This window comes from Osmia bicornis, unplaced genomic scaffold (assembly GCF_907164935.1).
Source record: "Osmia bicornis bicornis unplaced genomic scaffold, iOsmBic2.1, whole genome shotgun sequence".
Classification (NCBI taxonomy): Eukaryota; Metazoa; Arthropoda; class Insecta; order Hymenoptera; family Megachilidae; genus Osmia; species Osmia bicornis.
In genome coordinates, this window is record NW_025791157.1 from 294,858 (window position 1) to 310,072 (window position 15,215).

General features: G+C 39.4%; 1 protein-coding gene across 1 annotated transcript; it reads left to right on the forward strand.

Annotated features, from left to right (window-relative positions):
- Positions 1-215: 215 nt before the first annotated feature.
- LOC123988853 lies at positions 216-1,769 on the forward strand. The gene has a single exon (XM_046289613.1). It carries the CDS (start codon positions 216-218, stop codon positions 1,767-1,769), a length of 1,554 nt encoding a protein of 517 aa, XP_046145569.1.
- The last annotated feature ends 13,446 nt before the right edge of the window (positions 1,770-15,215 follow it).

Genomic DNA, 15,215 nt, shown 5'->3' on the forward strand with positions numbered 1-15,215 from the left:
CGCATACATTTTTTGGTCCTTCGAGCCGGATAGAGGCACGCTCGGTTTCGAAGACACGTGTAACGGTCGGAGCCGCCATTACGCGTAACGGCCACGCCCGTTCAACGAACACGCAGTGCAGTTTCGAGTGAGGTGTCAAAGAATTACAGTGACTCTCAAGCTTCTGAAACGTTTTCCTTCGTGTAGTGACCACGCAGTGAGTTTCGACGCACAACATGCCGAAATCGCGGGACACCTCACCGGCCTCGCACGACAGCTCGGCCCGCTCCAGCAAGGCGGACGAGGAAACGACCACGGCGCCCCCGCTTCTAGAAGTCCCGGAAGAGACGACTCAGTCCTCGCAGACCACACGCCCACGCTCACCAGCACGCCTCTCCTCTGAGCTTCAGGTCCGCGCAAAGATGCAGGAGGAACGCCTGGACACGATGCTGTCCATCGTGGAAGATTTGCAGGCATCGACCGCGAAGGAGCCTCAGACCATCATCGCGTCAGAGGTGGAAATTACTAAAACCACCTTGATGGAGATGCACCTCATGTTCCATCAAGAGCATCAAGCCCTCAGCCGTCTGTGGCCGGTGTCACAGCTCGACCACGGCTATTACAAAACGAAGGTGGCCTCGCAGGAGGAGAAGGTCGTACTGACGGCCCGAAAGCTGATTGCTCAGCTGGAGCATCGACTTGCACCCAGCACGACCACGCAGACCACGACGTCCACGCAGTCAACCTCGACCAAGCGATCACGCTTGCCGGAAATTGCACTCCCAAAATTCGAAGGGGAGTACAATAAATGGCAGGCCTTCAAGTCGGCGTTTACGTCGGTGATCTTGGAGCGCGACGACCTGGCCGACGTTGACAAGCTCCATTATTTGAAAGGAGCGGTATCAGGCAACGCAGCCCACGTGATCGCGCATTTACCCGCTACAAACGAGGCCTTCCAAAAGGCTTGGAAGCTTCTCGATGAGCGGTTCGAAAACAAAAGACTGAATGTGCAGGCCTACATGGACCGAATTTCCGAGCTTAAGCCCATGAAACAGCGGAGGGCTAGCTCGTTGATCAAAATGACCAACATCATCGGGGAAACACAGGAGGCGCTGACCACGTTTGGGCTCAACGACCAGCATTATTGTTTTTTGCTGAGTCATTTGGTGCGATTGCTGGATTCGGACACTCGAGAACGCTGGGAGTCCTCGCTGAGCACCCAAACAGACTATCCGACGATGTCGCAGCTGACAACCTTCTTGTTGGGACGCGCACGAACACTCGAACAGCTGGAGCGGGTGGCAGAACAGAAGCAGAACACGCAGAACACGCAGACCACGTCAGGACGCCCCGCCAGTCGCGACGTCCGGCTGGTGCAACAGCGAGCTTCCGTCCACGCAGCCGCCGCAGCGCAGTCCACGACAACGACGACCACGTCCTCTGCACGCCCACGCACCTCAGCGCTCTATCCTTGTGCGCTCTGCGCCAAGGATCACTTCTTGACATCGTGCCCTGCATTCAGGGACAAAACCGTAGATGAGCGGATAAGTGTGGTGAAGGCTCAACAGTTGTGCGTTAACTGTTTGGGCCACCATAATTTGAGAAGCTGCCGTACTGCACAACGGTGCAAGCTGTGCAATGAGCAGCACCACACGGCGTTACACGGTGGCAACCTCATCAGGGTGTTGGTGCCATTCCCGCAGACCTCGCAGCGCGCGACCGCCTCCACGTCTTCGCAGCCCACGGCGAAGGCATCACAGACCACGCAAACGCAATCAACACAACATTGAGATGTTGGTGCAGTCGTCGACGCCCACGCATTAAAGGACCACGCAGCCCACGCATTCAGACCACGCAGACCACGGACCACACTTCTAGCAACAGCACTCGCAAGAGTGCACACCGACCTCACAACGCAGCAAGTAAGAATTCTGGTCGATTCAGGCTCTGAAGTTTCTCTTATTTCAGAGTCTTTAGTTAATCAGCTTAGACTCAGACGGAAACGCTCCTCATTGGATGTCCACGGAGTTGGTGGAGCAAGGACCTCGCAGACAAATGGAGTGGTCAATATTACACTCCATTCTAATTACAGACCACTCGCAGTCACCGTTCAAGCACACGTGCTTACAAAGGTGACCACTTGCTTGCCATCGGAACCACCATCTCAGCCAACGCAGCCATCGCACTTGGAGAAATTGAACCTCGCAGATCCTCAATTTCTCGTCTCAAGACCGGTGGACATCATTCTCGGAGCGGACGCATACGGGCAAGTCATCAAGCCAAATATTATTCGGAACATGTCATCACCGTTGATCGCTCAACTCTCGATTTTCGGTTGGCTCATGATCGGGCCCCTCGAGGGCACTCAGACAATTCGCAGGACTTCTCATCAAGTGACAGTCAATAATACTGATCGCCAATTGAGTGAGTTACTCAGCCGCTTCTGGACGCAGGAAGAGCCACCGCAAGATACGGCACCCTTGCTCACGCCAGACGAGCAAGAGTGCGAAGATCATTTCAAGACCACGCATTCAAGAGACTCCGCTGGAAGATACATTGTGCGATTGCCGCTCAAAATTCATCCTCGAGCACTTGGCAATTCTTATCAGACCGCGCACAGTTGCCTTCAACGGACTCTCAGACGATTCAGCAAGGACGCCCAGTACAATCAGCTGTACACCAAGTTCATGCTCGAGTATGAGCAACTTGGTCATATGGTAAGACTGAACAACGACTCAATAACTAGTCCGTTTCAGTACTTTCTTCCGCATCATGGCGTTCTGAAGTTGGGCAGCACCACCACCGCATTGCGTGTGGTTTTCAATGGCTCCAGTCCAACTTCATCAGGATACTCGCTGAACGATCTTTTACATACTGGTCCAAATCTGATGCTGAATATCGCAGATCTTCTCATTTGGATACGAAGATACAAACATCTGTTTGCAACTGACGTCACGAAGATGTACCGACAAATTAAGGTGCATCCAGATGACTGGAGCTTGCAGCAGATACTCTTGCTTGATGACACGCAGAAAGAAACGCAGTACCAGCTGACCACGGTCACGTACGGATCGAAAGCTGCACCGTACTTGGCTGTCCGAACACTCTTGCAACTCGCTGATGACGAAGGGTCGAAATATCCTCTTGCCGTGGAACCCATCAAAAATGGCAGGTATGTCGATGACATTTTTGGTGGCGCAGACACCGCAGAACATCTACAGGACGTTGCAAATCAGCTAACGCAGTTGTGTCAAGCGGGTGGATTTCCACTCGCAAAATGGCATTCCACAAGCAAATCGTTGCTAGAAGACCTCGCGCCAGAACAGACCAACGCAGCAATTTCATTCGACGACTGCGCAACCAAAATTCTCGGAATCAAATGGATTCCACATCAGGACACGCTCAACTTTTCGACCATATCAGCCACGCAGCGCACGCAATTTACAAAACGCCTCATTCTCTCCGAAGTAGCTCAACTCTTTGATCCACTCGGTTTTGTTGCACCTGTAATTATCAGAGCTAAAATTCTTATTCAAGAGCTTTGGTTACAGGAACTCAGTTGGGACGACATTCTGCCACTTCACATCACTCAACGATGGTTATGCATCAGGGAAGATTTAACCAGCTTGGCCAAGCTTTCCATCCCTCGATGGTTCAACACCACGACCACGTCTACAGTTGAACTTCATGGCTTCGCTGATGCATCAGTCTTCGCGATGGCAGCCGTCGTCTATCTCGTCGTACACGCACCGTCCACGGGTACCCAAGCTTCTCTCGTCTGCTCGAAAACGCGAGTGACACCACTCAAACGTCTAACCATCCCGAGGTTGGAGCTCACAGCAGCGCTGCTACTCTCTAAACTAATACGGCATGTTCACGCTACTTTGAACATGACCGTCTCTCAAACATTTTTGTGGACGGATTCAGAAGTCACGCTTGCTTGGATCAAAACGCACCCCTCCAAATGGAAGGATTACGTTCGCAACAGGGTAATCCAGATCCAGGAGATCACGCAGAACTTTCACTGGAGGCATGTACCAGGATCATCGAATCCAGCTGACTGCGCGTCAAGAGGCATGACGACAGAACAGCTTCAACAGCACACGCTTTGGTGGACGGGACCACCGTGGATCACGCAACCGCAGAACTCATGGCACAAGCAGACCAGTGTTGACGCAGACGAGTTGGGCGCCCCAGAAGCTCGTGCTGTCGTCGCACTCCACACGGCAAACGCAGTAAAAGAATATTCATGGGAACTGATCTATAAATATTCTTCTTTTCACAGACTACTCAGAATCACCGCTCTTTGCCTCAAATTCGTGGACAAGCTGTTCAAACGAAAGGACGCTTTGCCCACGCATTCTATCTCAGCAGCTGATATGGAAAGGGCCAGAATCTACTGGATTCAGGCCACGCAGTCCGCATTCTTCAAAGACGAACTCGCTGCATTCGCCAAGGGAACAACGCTTCCAACCACTCATCCATTCACGAGGCTTACCGCGTACCTCGACGATCAGGGAATCGCCAGGGTAGGCGGACGCCTCCAACATTCAGAACTCTCGCACGATGGCAAACATCCTGTTATTCTGCCTCGTGATTCACGACTCTCTGCACTGCTCATCGACCACGCACATCGTCAGACCATGCATGGAGGTACGCAATCCACCCTCGCTTTTCTCAGACAACGCTACTGGATTCTCGGTGGACGAGCTCCAGTGAAAACGCATATCCTGAGGTGTGTGAAGTGTGCTCGGCAGAGGGGGATCCGTGCCCATCAACTGATGGGCCAACTACCTCTTTGTCGGGTCACTCCATCACGCCCGTTCACCCACACAGGGGTGGACTACGCAGGACCGCTCACGCTGAAGACTTGGAAAGGCAGAGGAGCCAAGACGCAGAAAGGGTGGATTTGTGTATTCGTCTGTTTCGCAACATCAGCTGTTCATCTGGAAGTTGTCACCGATTACTCAGCCGACGCGTTCATCGCAGCATATCGCAGATTCGCAGCAAGAAGAGGAACTGCAGCCTCTCTCTACTCAGATTGCGGTACCAACTTCCAAGGAGCAGACGCACAATTGAAAAAGCAGTTCAACGACAGCACACGCGAAAATCAAGACCTCGCAGCTCTACTCGCCAAGGATGGTACACAGTGGCACTTCAACCCTCCTGCCGCTCCACACATGGGTGGAAAATGGGAGGCGGTGGTTAAGTCTCTCAAATTCCATCTGAAGAGGACGATTGGAGATGCTTTGCTGACGTTCGAGGAATCAATAACATTGCTCGCGCAGATCGAAGCCATCCTCAATTCAAGACCGTTGGAACCACTCAGCGATGATCCAGACGACCTCTCAGCCCTCTAACCAGGACATTTCCTGATCGGATCGCCGCTCAACGCAGTGCCAGAGCCCACTCTTCTCGACGTCTCAGTCAACCAATTGTCAAGGTGGCAATTTCTGCAGCAGCGTCTCCAACAATTTTGGAGGCTCTGGTCCACGCAGTATCTTCAACGACACCAAGCAGTCTCGAAGTGGCATCACCCGTCAAATGAGATCAAGGTAGGCACTCTTGTTCTTATTACTGATGAACGCTTGCCCCCAGGAAAATGGCCCATGGCTCGAGTTCTCAAACTCCTACCAGGCAAGGACGGATTGACCAGAGTCGTCGAGCTCAAGACGGCCACCACGACGATCACGCGGCCCATCGCCAAGCTGGCCATTCTACATCATGCCTCTCAGGACAACTCGGACACGCAGATCACATCATCGACCAGTCGCTGATGGCCGGGGGGAAATGTTGGCGAAATTCCCTACGTACATGCAGCGTGACGAAGTTGGCAGCGAAAATAGTTCGTTGGTGCGTCGTTACCGATAGCGGCAGCACCTCTCGGGCCCACTTTGTCCACGCGGTCCCCTCTCTACGCCGTAACCGGTGCGATCGACGCCATCATCGATTTCCTTCTTCTTGATCGTACGCTTCGAGTGAAAGCACGTCTCTCTTGCCCACGCTCACGATACGCATCAAGTTCGACCACGTTGTTAATTTAACAAGCTTTGACCACGCAGTGTCCACGCCTTTACTTGTGTAAAGTTTATATAGACCACACGTTATTTTGTTCATTGACCACGCATCGTCCACGTATTATTATTGTACATTTAGACCACGCGCTGTGATTGTTTCACGTTGTCTTTGTGTTTGTGACTGACTTTGTAAATATTCGACGTGCAATAAACGCATTCTGTTTGTTGCAAAGTGTGCCTCAGTTTTCTGTCCTCGCTGCCCACGTGAACTCGCATACAACCACTATATCTTCATTAGATATAATGTAATATACTGATACCTTCCCACAGATCAATGTACATATAATAACAGTATTGTTATTACTATATCTACATTAGATATGTAATATACATTTAATAACAATATCATTATTACTATATCTACATTAGATATAATGTAATATAATGATCCCTTCCCACCGATCAATGTACATATAATGGCAGTATCGTTATTACTATATCTACATTAGATATGTAATACACATTTAATAACAATATCATTATTACTATATCTACATTACATATGTAATATACATTTAATAACAATATCATTATTACTATATCCACATCAGATGAAATTTAATATACTGATTTAATTCCAGAGACCAATGTACATTTAACATCAATACCATTATTACTATATCTACATCAGATGTAATTTAATATACTGATTTAATCCCACAGTCCAATGTACATTTAATAACAATATCATTATTACTATATCCTCTTTAGATATAATTTAATATACTGATCCCTTCCCACAGATCAATGTAATTTTGGTAACAATATCATTATTACTATATCTACATTAGATATAATGTAATATACTGATCCCTTCCCACAGATCAATGTACATATAATAACAGTTTCGTTATTACTATATCTACATTAGATATAATGTAATATACTGACCCCTTTCCACAGATCAATGTACATATAATAACAATACCATTTTTACTATATCTACAATACATATAATGTAATATACTGATACCTTCCCACAGATCAATGTACATATAATAACAGTTTCGCTATTACTATATCTACATTAGATATGTAATATACATTTAATAACAATATCATTATTACTATATCCACATCAGATGAAATTTAATATACTGATTTAATTCCACAGACCAATGTACATTTAACATCAATACCATTATCACTACATGTACATTAGATATAATGTAATATACTGATACCTTCCCACAGATCTATGTACATATAATGACAGTACCGTTATTACTATATCTACATTAGATATGTAATATACATTTAATAACAATATCATTATTACTATATCCACATCAGATGAAATTTAATATACTGATTTAATTCCACAGACCAATGTACATTTAACATCAATACCATTATTACTACATGTACATTAGATATAATGTAATATACTGATACCTTCCCACAGATCAATGTACATATAATAACAGTATCGTTATTACTATATCTGCATTAGATATGTAATATACATTTAATAACAATATCAGTGTTACTATATCTACATCAGATGAAATTTAATATACTGATTTAATCCCACAGTCCAATGTACATTTAATAACAATATCATTATTACCATATCTTCTTCAGATATAATGTAATATACTGATCCCTTCCCACAGATCAATGTAATTTTGGTAACAATATCATTATTACTATATCTACATCAGATGTAATGTAATATACTGATTTATTCCCACAGACCAATGTACATTTAATAACAATAGCATTATTACTATATCTACATCAGATGTAACTTAATATACTGATTTAATCCCACAGACCAATGTACATTTAATAACAATATCATTATTACTATATCTACATTAGATATAATGTAATATAATGATCCCTTCCCACCGATCAATTTACATATAATTGCAGTATCGTTATTACTATATCTACATGTAATATACATTTAATAAGAATACCATTATTACTATATCTACATCAGATGTAATTTAATATACTGATTTAATCCCACAGAACAATGTACATTTAATAACAATATCAAAATTACAATATCTACATTAGATATAATGTAATATAATGATCCCTTCCCACAGATCAATGTAATTTTGGTAACAATATCATTATTACTATATCTACATTAGATATAATGTAATATACTGATCCCTTCCCACAGATCAATGTACATATAATAACAGTTTCGTTATTACTATATCTACATTATATATAATGTAATATACTGACACCTTCCCACAGATCGATGTACATATAATAACAGTTTCGTTATTACTATATCTGCAACAGATATAATGTAATATACTGATACCTTCCCACAGATCAATGTACATATAATAACAGTACCGTTATTACTATATCTACATTACATATGTAATATACATTTAACAACAATATCATTATTACTATATCTACATCAGATGTAATGTAATATACTGATTTAATCGTACAGACCAATGTACATTTAATAACAATACCATTATTACTATATCTACATCAGATGTAATTTAATATACTGATTTAATCCCACTGACCAATGTACATTTAATAACAATATCATTATTACTATATCTACATTAGATATAATGTAATATAATGATCCCTTCCCACCGATCAATGTACATATAATGGCAGTATCGTTATTACTATATCTACATTAGATATGTAATATACATTTAATAACAATATCATTATTACTATATCTACATCAGATGTAATGTAATATACAGATGTAATCCTACTGGCCAATGTACATTTAATAACAATACCATTATTACTATATCTACATCAGATGTAATTCAATATACTGATTTAATCCCACAGATCAATGTACATTTAATAACAATATCATTATTACTATATCTACATTAGATATAATGTAATATAATGATCCCTTCCCACCGATCAATGTACATATAATGGCAGTTTCGTCATTACTATATCTGCGTTAGATATGTAATATACTGATTTAATCCCACAGACCAATGTACATTTAATAACAATATCATTATTACTATATCTTCTTTAGATATAATTTAATATACTGATCCCTTCCCACAGATCAATGTAATTTTGGAAACAATATCATTATTACTATATCTACATTAGATATAATGTAACATAATGATCCCTTCCCACCGATCAATTTACATATAATTGCAGTATCGTTATTACTATATCTACATTAGATATGTAATATACATTTTATAACAATATCATTATTACTATATCTACATCAGATGCAACGTAATATACTGATATAATCCTACAGACCAATGTACATTTAATAACAATACCATTATTACAATATCTACATCAGATGTAATTTAATATACTGATTTAATCACACAGACCAATGTACATTTAATAACAATATCATTATTACTATATCTACATTAGATATAATGTAATATAATGATCCCTTCCCACCGATCAATGTACATATAATGGCAGTATCGTTATTACTATATCTACATTACATCTACTGTAATATACTGATTCCTTCCCACAGATCAATGTACACTGAATACCAGTATCATTTATACTATATCAACATTGGATATAATGTAATATACTGATGCCTTCCCACAGATCAATGTACATATAATAACAGTTTCGTTATAACTATATCTTCATTAGATATAATGTAATATACTGATACCTTCCCACAGATCAATGTACATATAATAACAGTATTGTTATTACTATATCTACATTAGATATGTAATATACATTTAATAACAATATCACTATTACTATATCTACATCAGATGTAATGTAATATACTGATTTAATCCTACAGACCAATGTACATTTAATAACAATAGCATTATTACTATATCTACATCAGATGTAATGTAATATACTGATTTAATCCTACAGACCAATGTACATTTAATAACAATAGCATTATTACTATATCTACATCAGATGTAACTTAATATACTGATTTAATCCCACAGACCAATGTACATTTAATAACAATATCATTATTACTATATCTACATTAGATATAATGTAATATAATGATCCCTTCCCACCGATCAATTTACATATAATTGCAGTATCGTTATTACTATATCTACATGTAATATACATTTAGTAACAATACCATTATTACTATATCTACATCAGATGTAATTTAATATACTGATTTAATCCCACAGTCCAATGTACATTTAATAACAATATCATTACTACTATATCTACATTAGATATAATGTAATATAATGATCCCTTCCCACCGATCAATGTACATATAATGGCAGTATCGTTATTACTATATCTACATTAGATATGTAATATACATTTAATAACAATATCATTATTACTATATCTACATCAGATGTAATGTAATATACAGATTTAATCCTACTGACCAATGTACATTTAATAACAATACCATTATTACTATATCTACATCAGATGTAATTCAATATACTGATTTAATCCCACTGACCAATGTACATTTAATAACAATATCATTATTACTATATCTACATTAGATATAATGTAATATAATGATCCCTTCCCACCGATCAATGTACATATAATGGCAGTTTCGTCATTACTGTATCTGCGTTAGATATGTAATATACTGATTTAATCCCACAGACCAATGTACATTTAATAACAATATCATTATTACTATATCTTCTTTAGACATAATTTAATATACTGATCCCTTCCCACAGATCAATGTAATTTTGGAAACAATATCATTATTACTATATCTACATTAGATATAATGTAACATAATGATCCCTTCCCACCGATCAATTTACATATAATTGCAGTATCGTTATTACTATATCTACATTAGATATGTAATATACATTTTATAACAATATCATTATTACTATATCTACATCAGATGCAACGTAATATACTGATATAATCCTACAGACCAATGTACATTTAATAACAATACCATTATTACAATATCTACATCAGATGTAATTTAATATACTGGTTTAATCACACAGACCAATGTACATTTAATAACAATATCATTATTACTATATCTACATTAGATATAATGTAATATAATGATCCCTTCCCACCGATCAATGTACATATAATGGCAGTATCGTTATTACTATATCTACATTAGATATGTAATATACATTTAATAACAATATCATTATTACTATATCTACATCAGATGTAATGTAATATACTGATTTAATCCTACAGACCAATGTACATTTAATAACAATACCATTGTTACGTCTGGAAAATTTTGCAAATTTGTCCGCCTCACGTTCCCTTATCAAGCCTTCGGGTTATAGGAGTCTCCTCATGTAAGGGACGTGGGGAGGGCGAATTACTACTTCATCTTTTTCAATTTTCTCCTCGACTCTGTGTTTTCTCATCAAGCCTTCGGGTTATGAGAGTCTTCTTCATGTGGGAAAGGCACAGGGAAGAGTTTGAGTCTATAATTATTCTATTTTGTCTTTTCTATTCTTTATTCTCCTTACATCTCTCAATTCTTTTCTTTAGTTATTACCCCTCCTTGAGACTATCGTCGTGCTCAACTGCGTAGTAACAGATTTCGAACTATACAAAAACTCGGGTTCGACAGAGGAGAGGTATCATAAACAGCGTTCGCTGCGCAGTTAGCCAGTGCTTCGCATTATAGGGGTCTCCTCAGGTTAACTGCGCAAAAGCGTAAAGATCAATTTATCATTCGAATTTCAACCGAATCTCTTCTCTTTTCCACGCGTGGGCGCCAGTCGGCTCCTAATTCGATCGTATGCGTGAGATGAGTGCTGGAGTGGAAGCGCGGATTAATCCATCTATTTGAACATTTGGTTGATAGAATGAACGAGGAATGAGAACCCTCGCAGTCAAGCGTTAGCAAGCGTTCGACGACTGTTTAGGGGCGAAGGGTCGAACGGGGCAATAAAAGTCTTTGTATCGAATTCCGAGAATTTGCCTGAAACCAAGACCCAACGGTAATTTTCAAATAGCAAGAACGTTCTAGAACTAGCTACGCTGCTAATGAAATAACTTATAATCGATTTAATAATCAAGGAATATGTTAGCTAATCGAGAATTTCAACCAAACATCGAATGTTTTACAACATGCGCGCCGGCGAAACTCACGTTGCGATTCATGAACAAACAATTACCGATAATGCTAATCGTTTACGCCGACTGCTAGTCAAAATCGTGCGATTGCCAATCGATCAAATTATTAATATATAATGGTATAATGGATATAAATTTTATTCATAATTATTCGCTTCATTGTTGAAATGGTTCTGGTTTAAACATTGATTCAGATTTAAATAATTGCTGATATTCGTTATATCTGATTGTCGAAAGCGAGAAATGGAATATTCCAGAAAAATCTACGGCGTAGGAACACCGAAAAGCCGTTAGACAGAGATGGAACACCAAGAGAGAGAGAAAGAACATAGTCTAGAGGAATTTAGCTAGCACGCGTCTTCGACCAATAGCGACGCACGCGACGCTGTCGTCACGCGCTATGATTTGTCGGAATGTCCCCACGCAGGACATCATCCTCGCGACGGGCCCTTCCGGCCAGGATCGCGATCGATTCCGATCACTCTTCGTCGAACAATCGAGTAAGTCGTGACGGGAGCCCGTGCGTCTAGAGATAGAGTTGCCGATTGTACTTTGTGTAAATTAGCTGCGCGGCAAGTCCTACCCGTTAGGCAGAGTGTCGTGAGGGTGAATTTCGCGAATACGCGGCAAAGACTCAGAGACGCGCACGTTAAGCTTTCATACTATTAAACCTCTATCTTTTCTCTTTCATTTTTATTCCGTTTGATCGCGTATCTCCGTATTAAATTCACTCGTGTTAATAATAATTCTATTTTTCCAAGAAAAATCGTAATCGTTTGTGATCGTGTCGTTTAGATTCTGTTTGTGACGCAATAAAGGGCAATCGGGCGCGCGACAAGTGCTAGTGCGACAGGTTTCCTCATCTCTCTCTTGGTGTTCCAGATTCAACAGCGATCTTTCAACGAACCAATAGCGATTTTTCAACGATTTTACCATATATTATAAACTACATTTTCACGGTAAGCCTGTCAATTACTAATTCGTCGAGCACGGCATTATCATTGAATTTCAACAAGGCAAAACGGGCGATCTATTAAGCCTTCGGGTTATGAGAGTCTCTCCATTTTAGATCGTCTCGATTTTACGTTCAGGTACCGAATTATAAATAATACGCTATTCTAAAATTCTGAATTTTGATTTATCGCGACTTTGTGTGTATGACGATTTCTAGACTACGATATTTTGTCAGGGGCGACCTGTAAAGCCCTTTCGGGGGTTGTGAGGGCCTTCTCCATTCAGGTCGTTCCCTCGCGGCCAAACACCGTTAATTTTCCATCTAATTAACTAGCCGAGCAAGTTGTCTTACACCTAGATTCGATAACACGTTTAAAATTAAAATATATTCAAAGTCCAACTGCTAATCAAAGGCAATCTATATCTTACACGATTTTCAGACAAACAATAGTCATTATTATATGAAATAGGTTAAGCATCTTTACCCTTGTCAAACCAGTATTATTTTTGAATTGAATTTATCTAATAGTAATCATTAATATTATCAAGCATTAATAGCATTAAATTCAATAGTCATTTTCAGTTGTACTACTTTCAATAGTTTTGAATTACATTTTTATTTGTTGAACACGATTCAGTCTACTTTATTTCTTTGAGTTACAACGCCTATCTTTACATTAAATCCACGCACGCCAACACAACGTTTCAAGGAGGGACCCGTATGGGACCTAGAACACTGACGAACCCAACGGAAATAAATTCTATCTAAATTTCCGTCTTTTAATTTGTTCTGATCGTAGAGGACGTTAACGCGTCATACGCGGTCAGGGCTGGTGGCAGCGAGACCTTTCTCATCGCACCAAGAATTAACGATCGATCTTTTCCAATTTTCTTTCCTAGTAAATTTCCATATCACTTTACGTTGCGCGCTCGCCTCGCGCCGCGCAACGTAACACCATTATTACTATATCTACATCAGATGTAATTTAATATACTGATTTAATCCCACTGACCAATGTACATTTAATAACAATATCATTATTACTATATCTACATTAGATATAATGTAATATAATGATCCCTTCCCACCGATCAATTTACATATAATTGCAGTATCGTTATTACTATATCTACATGTAATATACATTTAATAACAATACCATTATTACTATATCTACATCAGATGTAATTTAATATACTGATTTAATCCCACAGTCCAATGTACATTTAATAACAATATCATTACTACTATATCTACATTAGATATAATGTAATATAATGATCCCTTCCCACAGATCAATGTAATTTTGGTAACAATATCATTATTACTATATCTACATTAGATATAATGTAATATACTGATCCCTTCCCACAGATCAATGTACATATAATAACAGTTTCGTTATTACTATATCTACATTACATATGTAATATACATTTAATAACAATATCATTATTACTATCTCTTCATTAGATATAATGTAATATACTGATTCCTTCCCACAGATCAATGCACATTGAATAACAGTATCATTTATACTATATCTACATTGGATATAATGTAATATACTGATGTCTTCCCATAGATCAATGTAATTTTGGTAACAATATCATTATTACTATATCTACATTAGATATAATGTAATATACTTATCCTTTCCCACAGATCAGTGTACATATAATAACAGTTTTGTTATTACTATATCCACATTATATATAATGTAATATACCGATACCTTCCCACAGATCAATGTACATATAATAACAGTATCGTTATTACTATATCTACATTAGATATGTAATATACATTTAATAACAATATCATTATCACTATATCTACATCAGATGAAATGTAATATACTGATTTATTCCCACAGACCAATGTACATTTAATAACAATATCATTATTACCATATCTTCTTTAGATATAATGTAATATACTGATCACCTCCCACAGATCAATGCACAGATTGTAACATTATCGTGATTACTATATCTACATTAAATATGTAATAAACATTTAATAACAGTATCGTTATTACTATATCTACATCAGATCCACTGCAATATACTGATTCCTTCCCACAGATCAATGTACATTGACTAACAGTATCATTTATACTATATCTACAT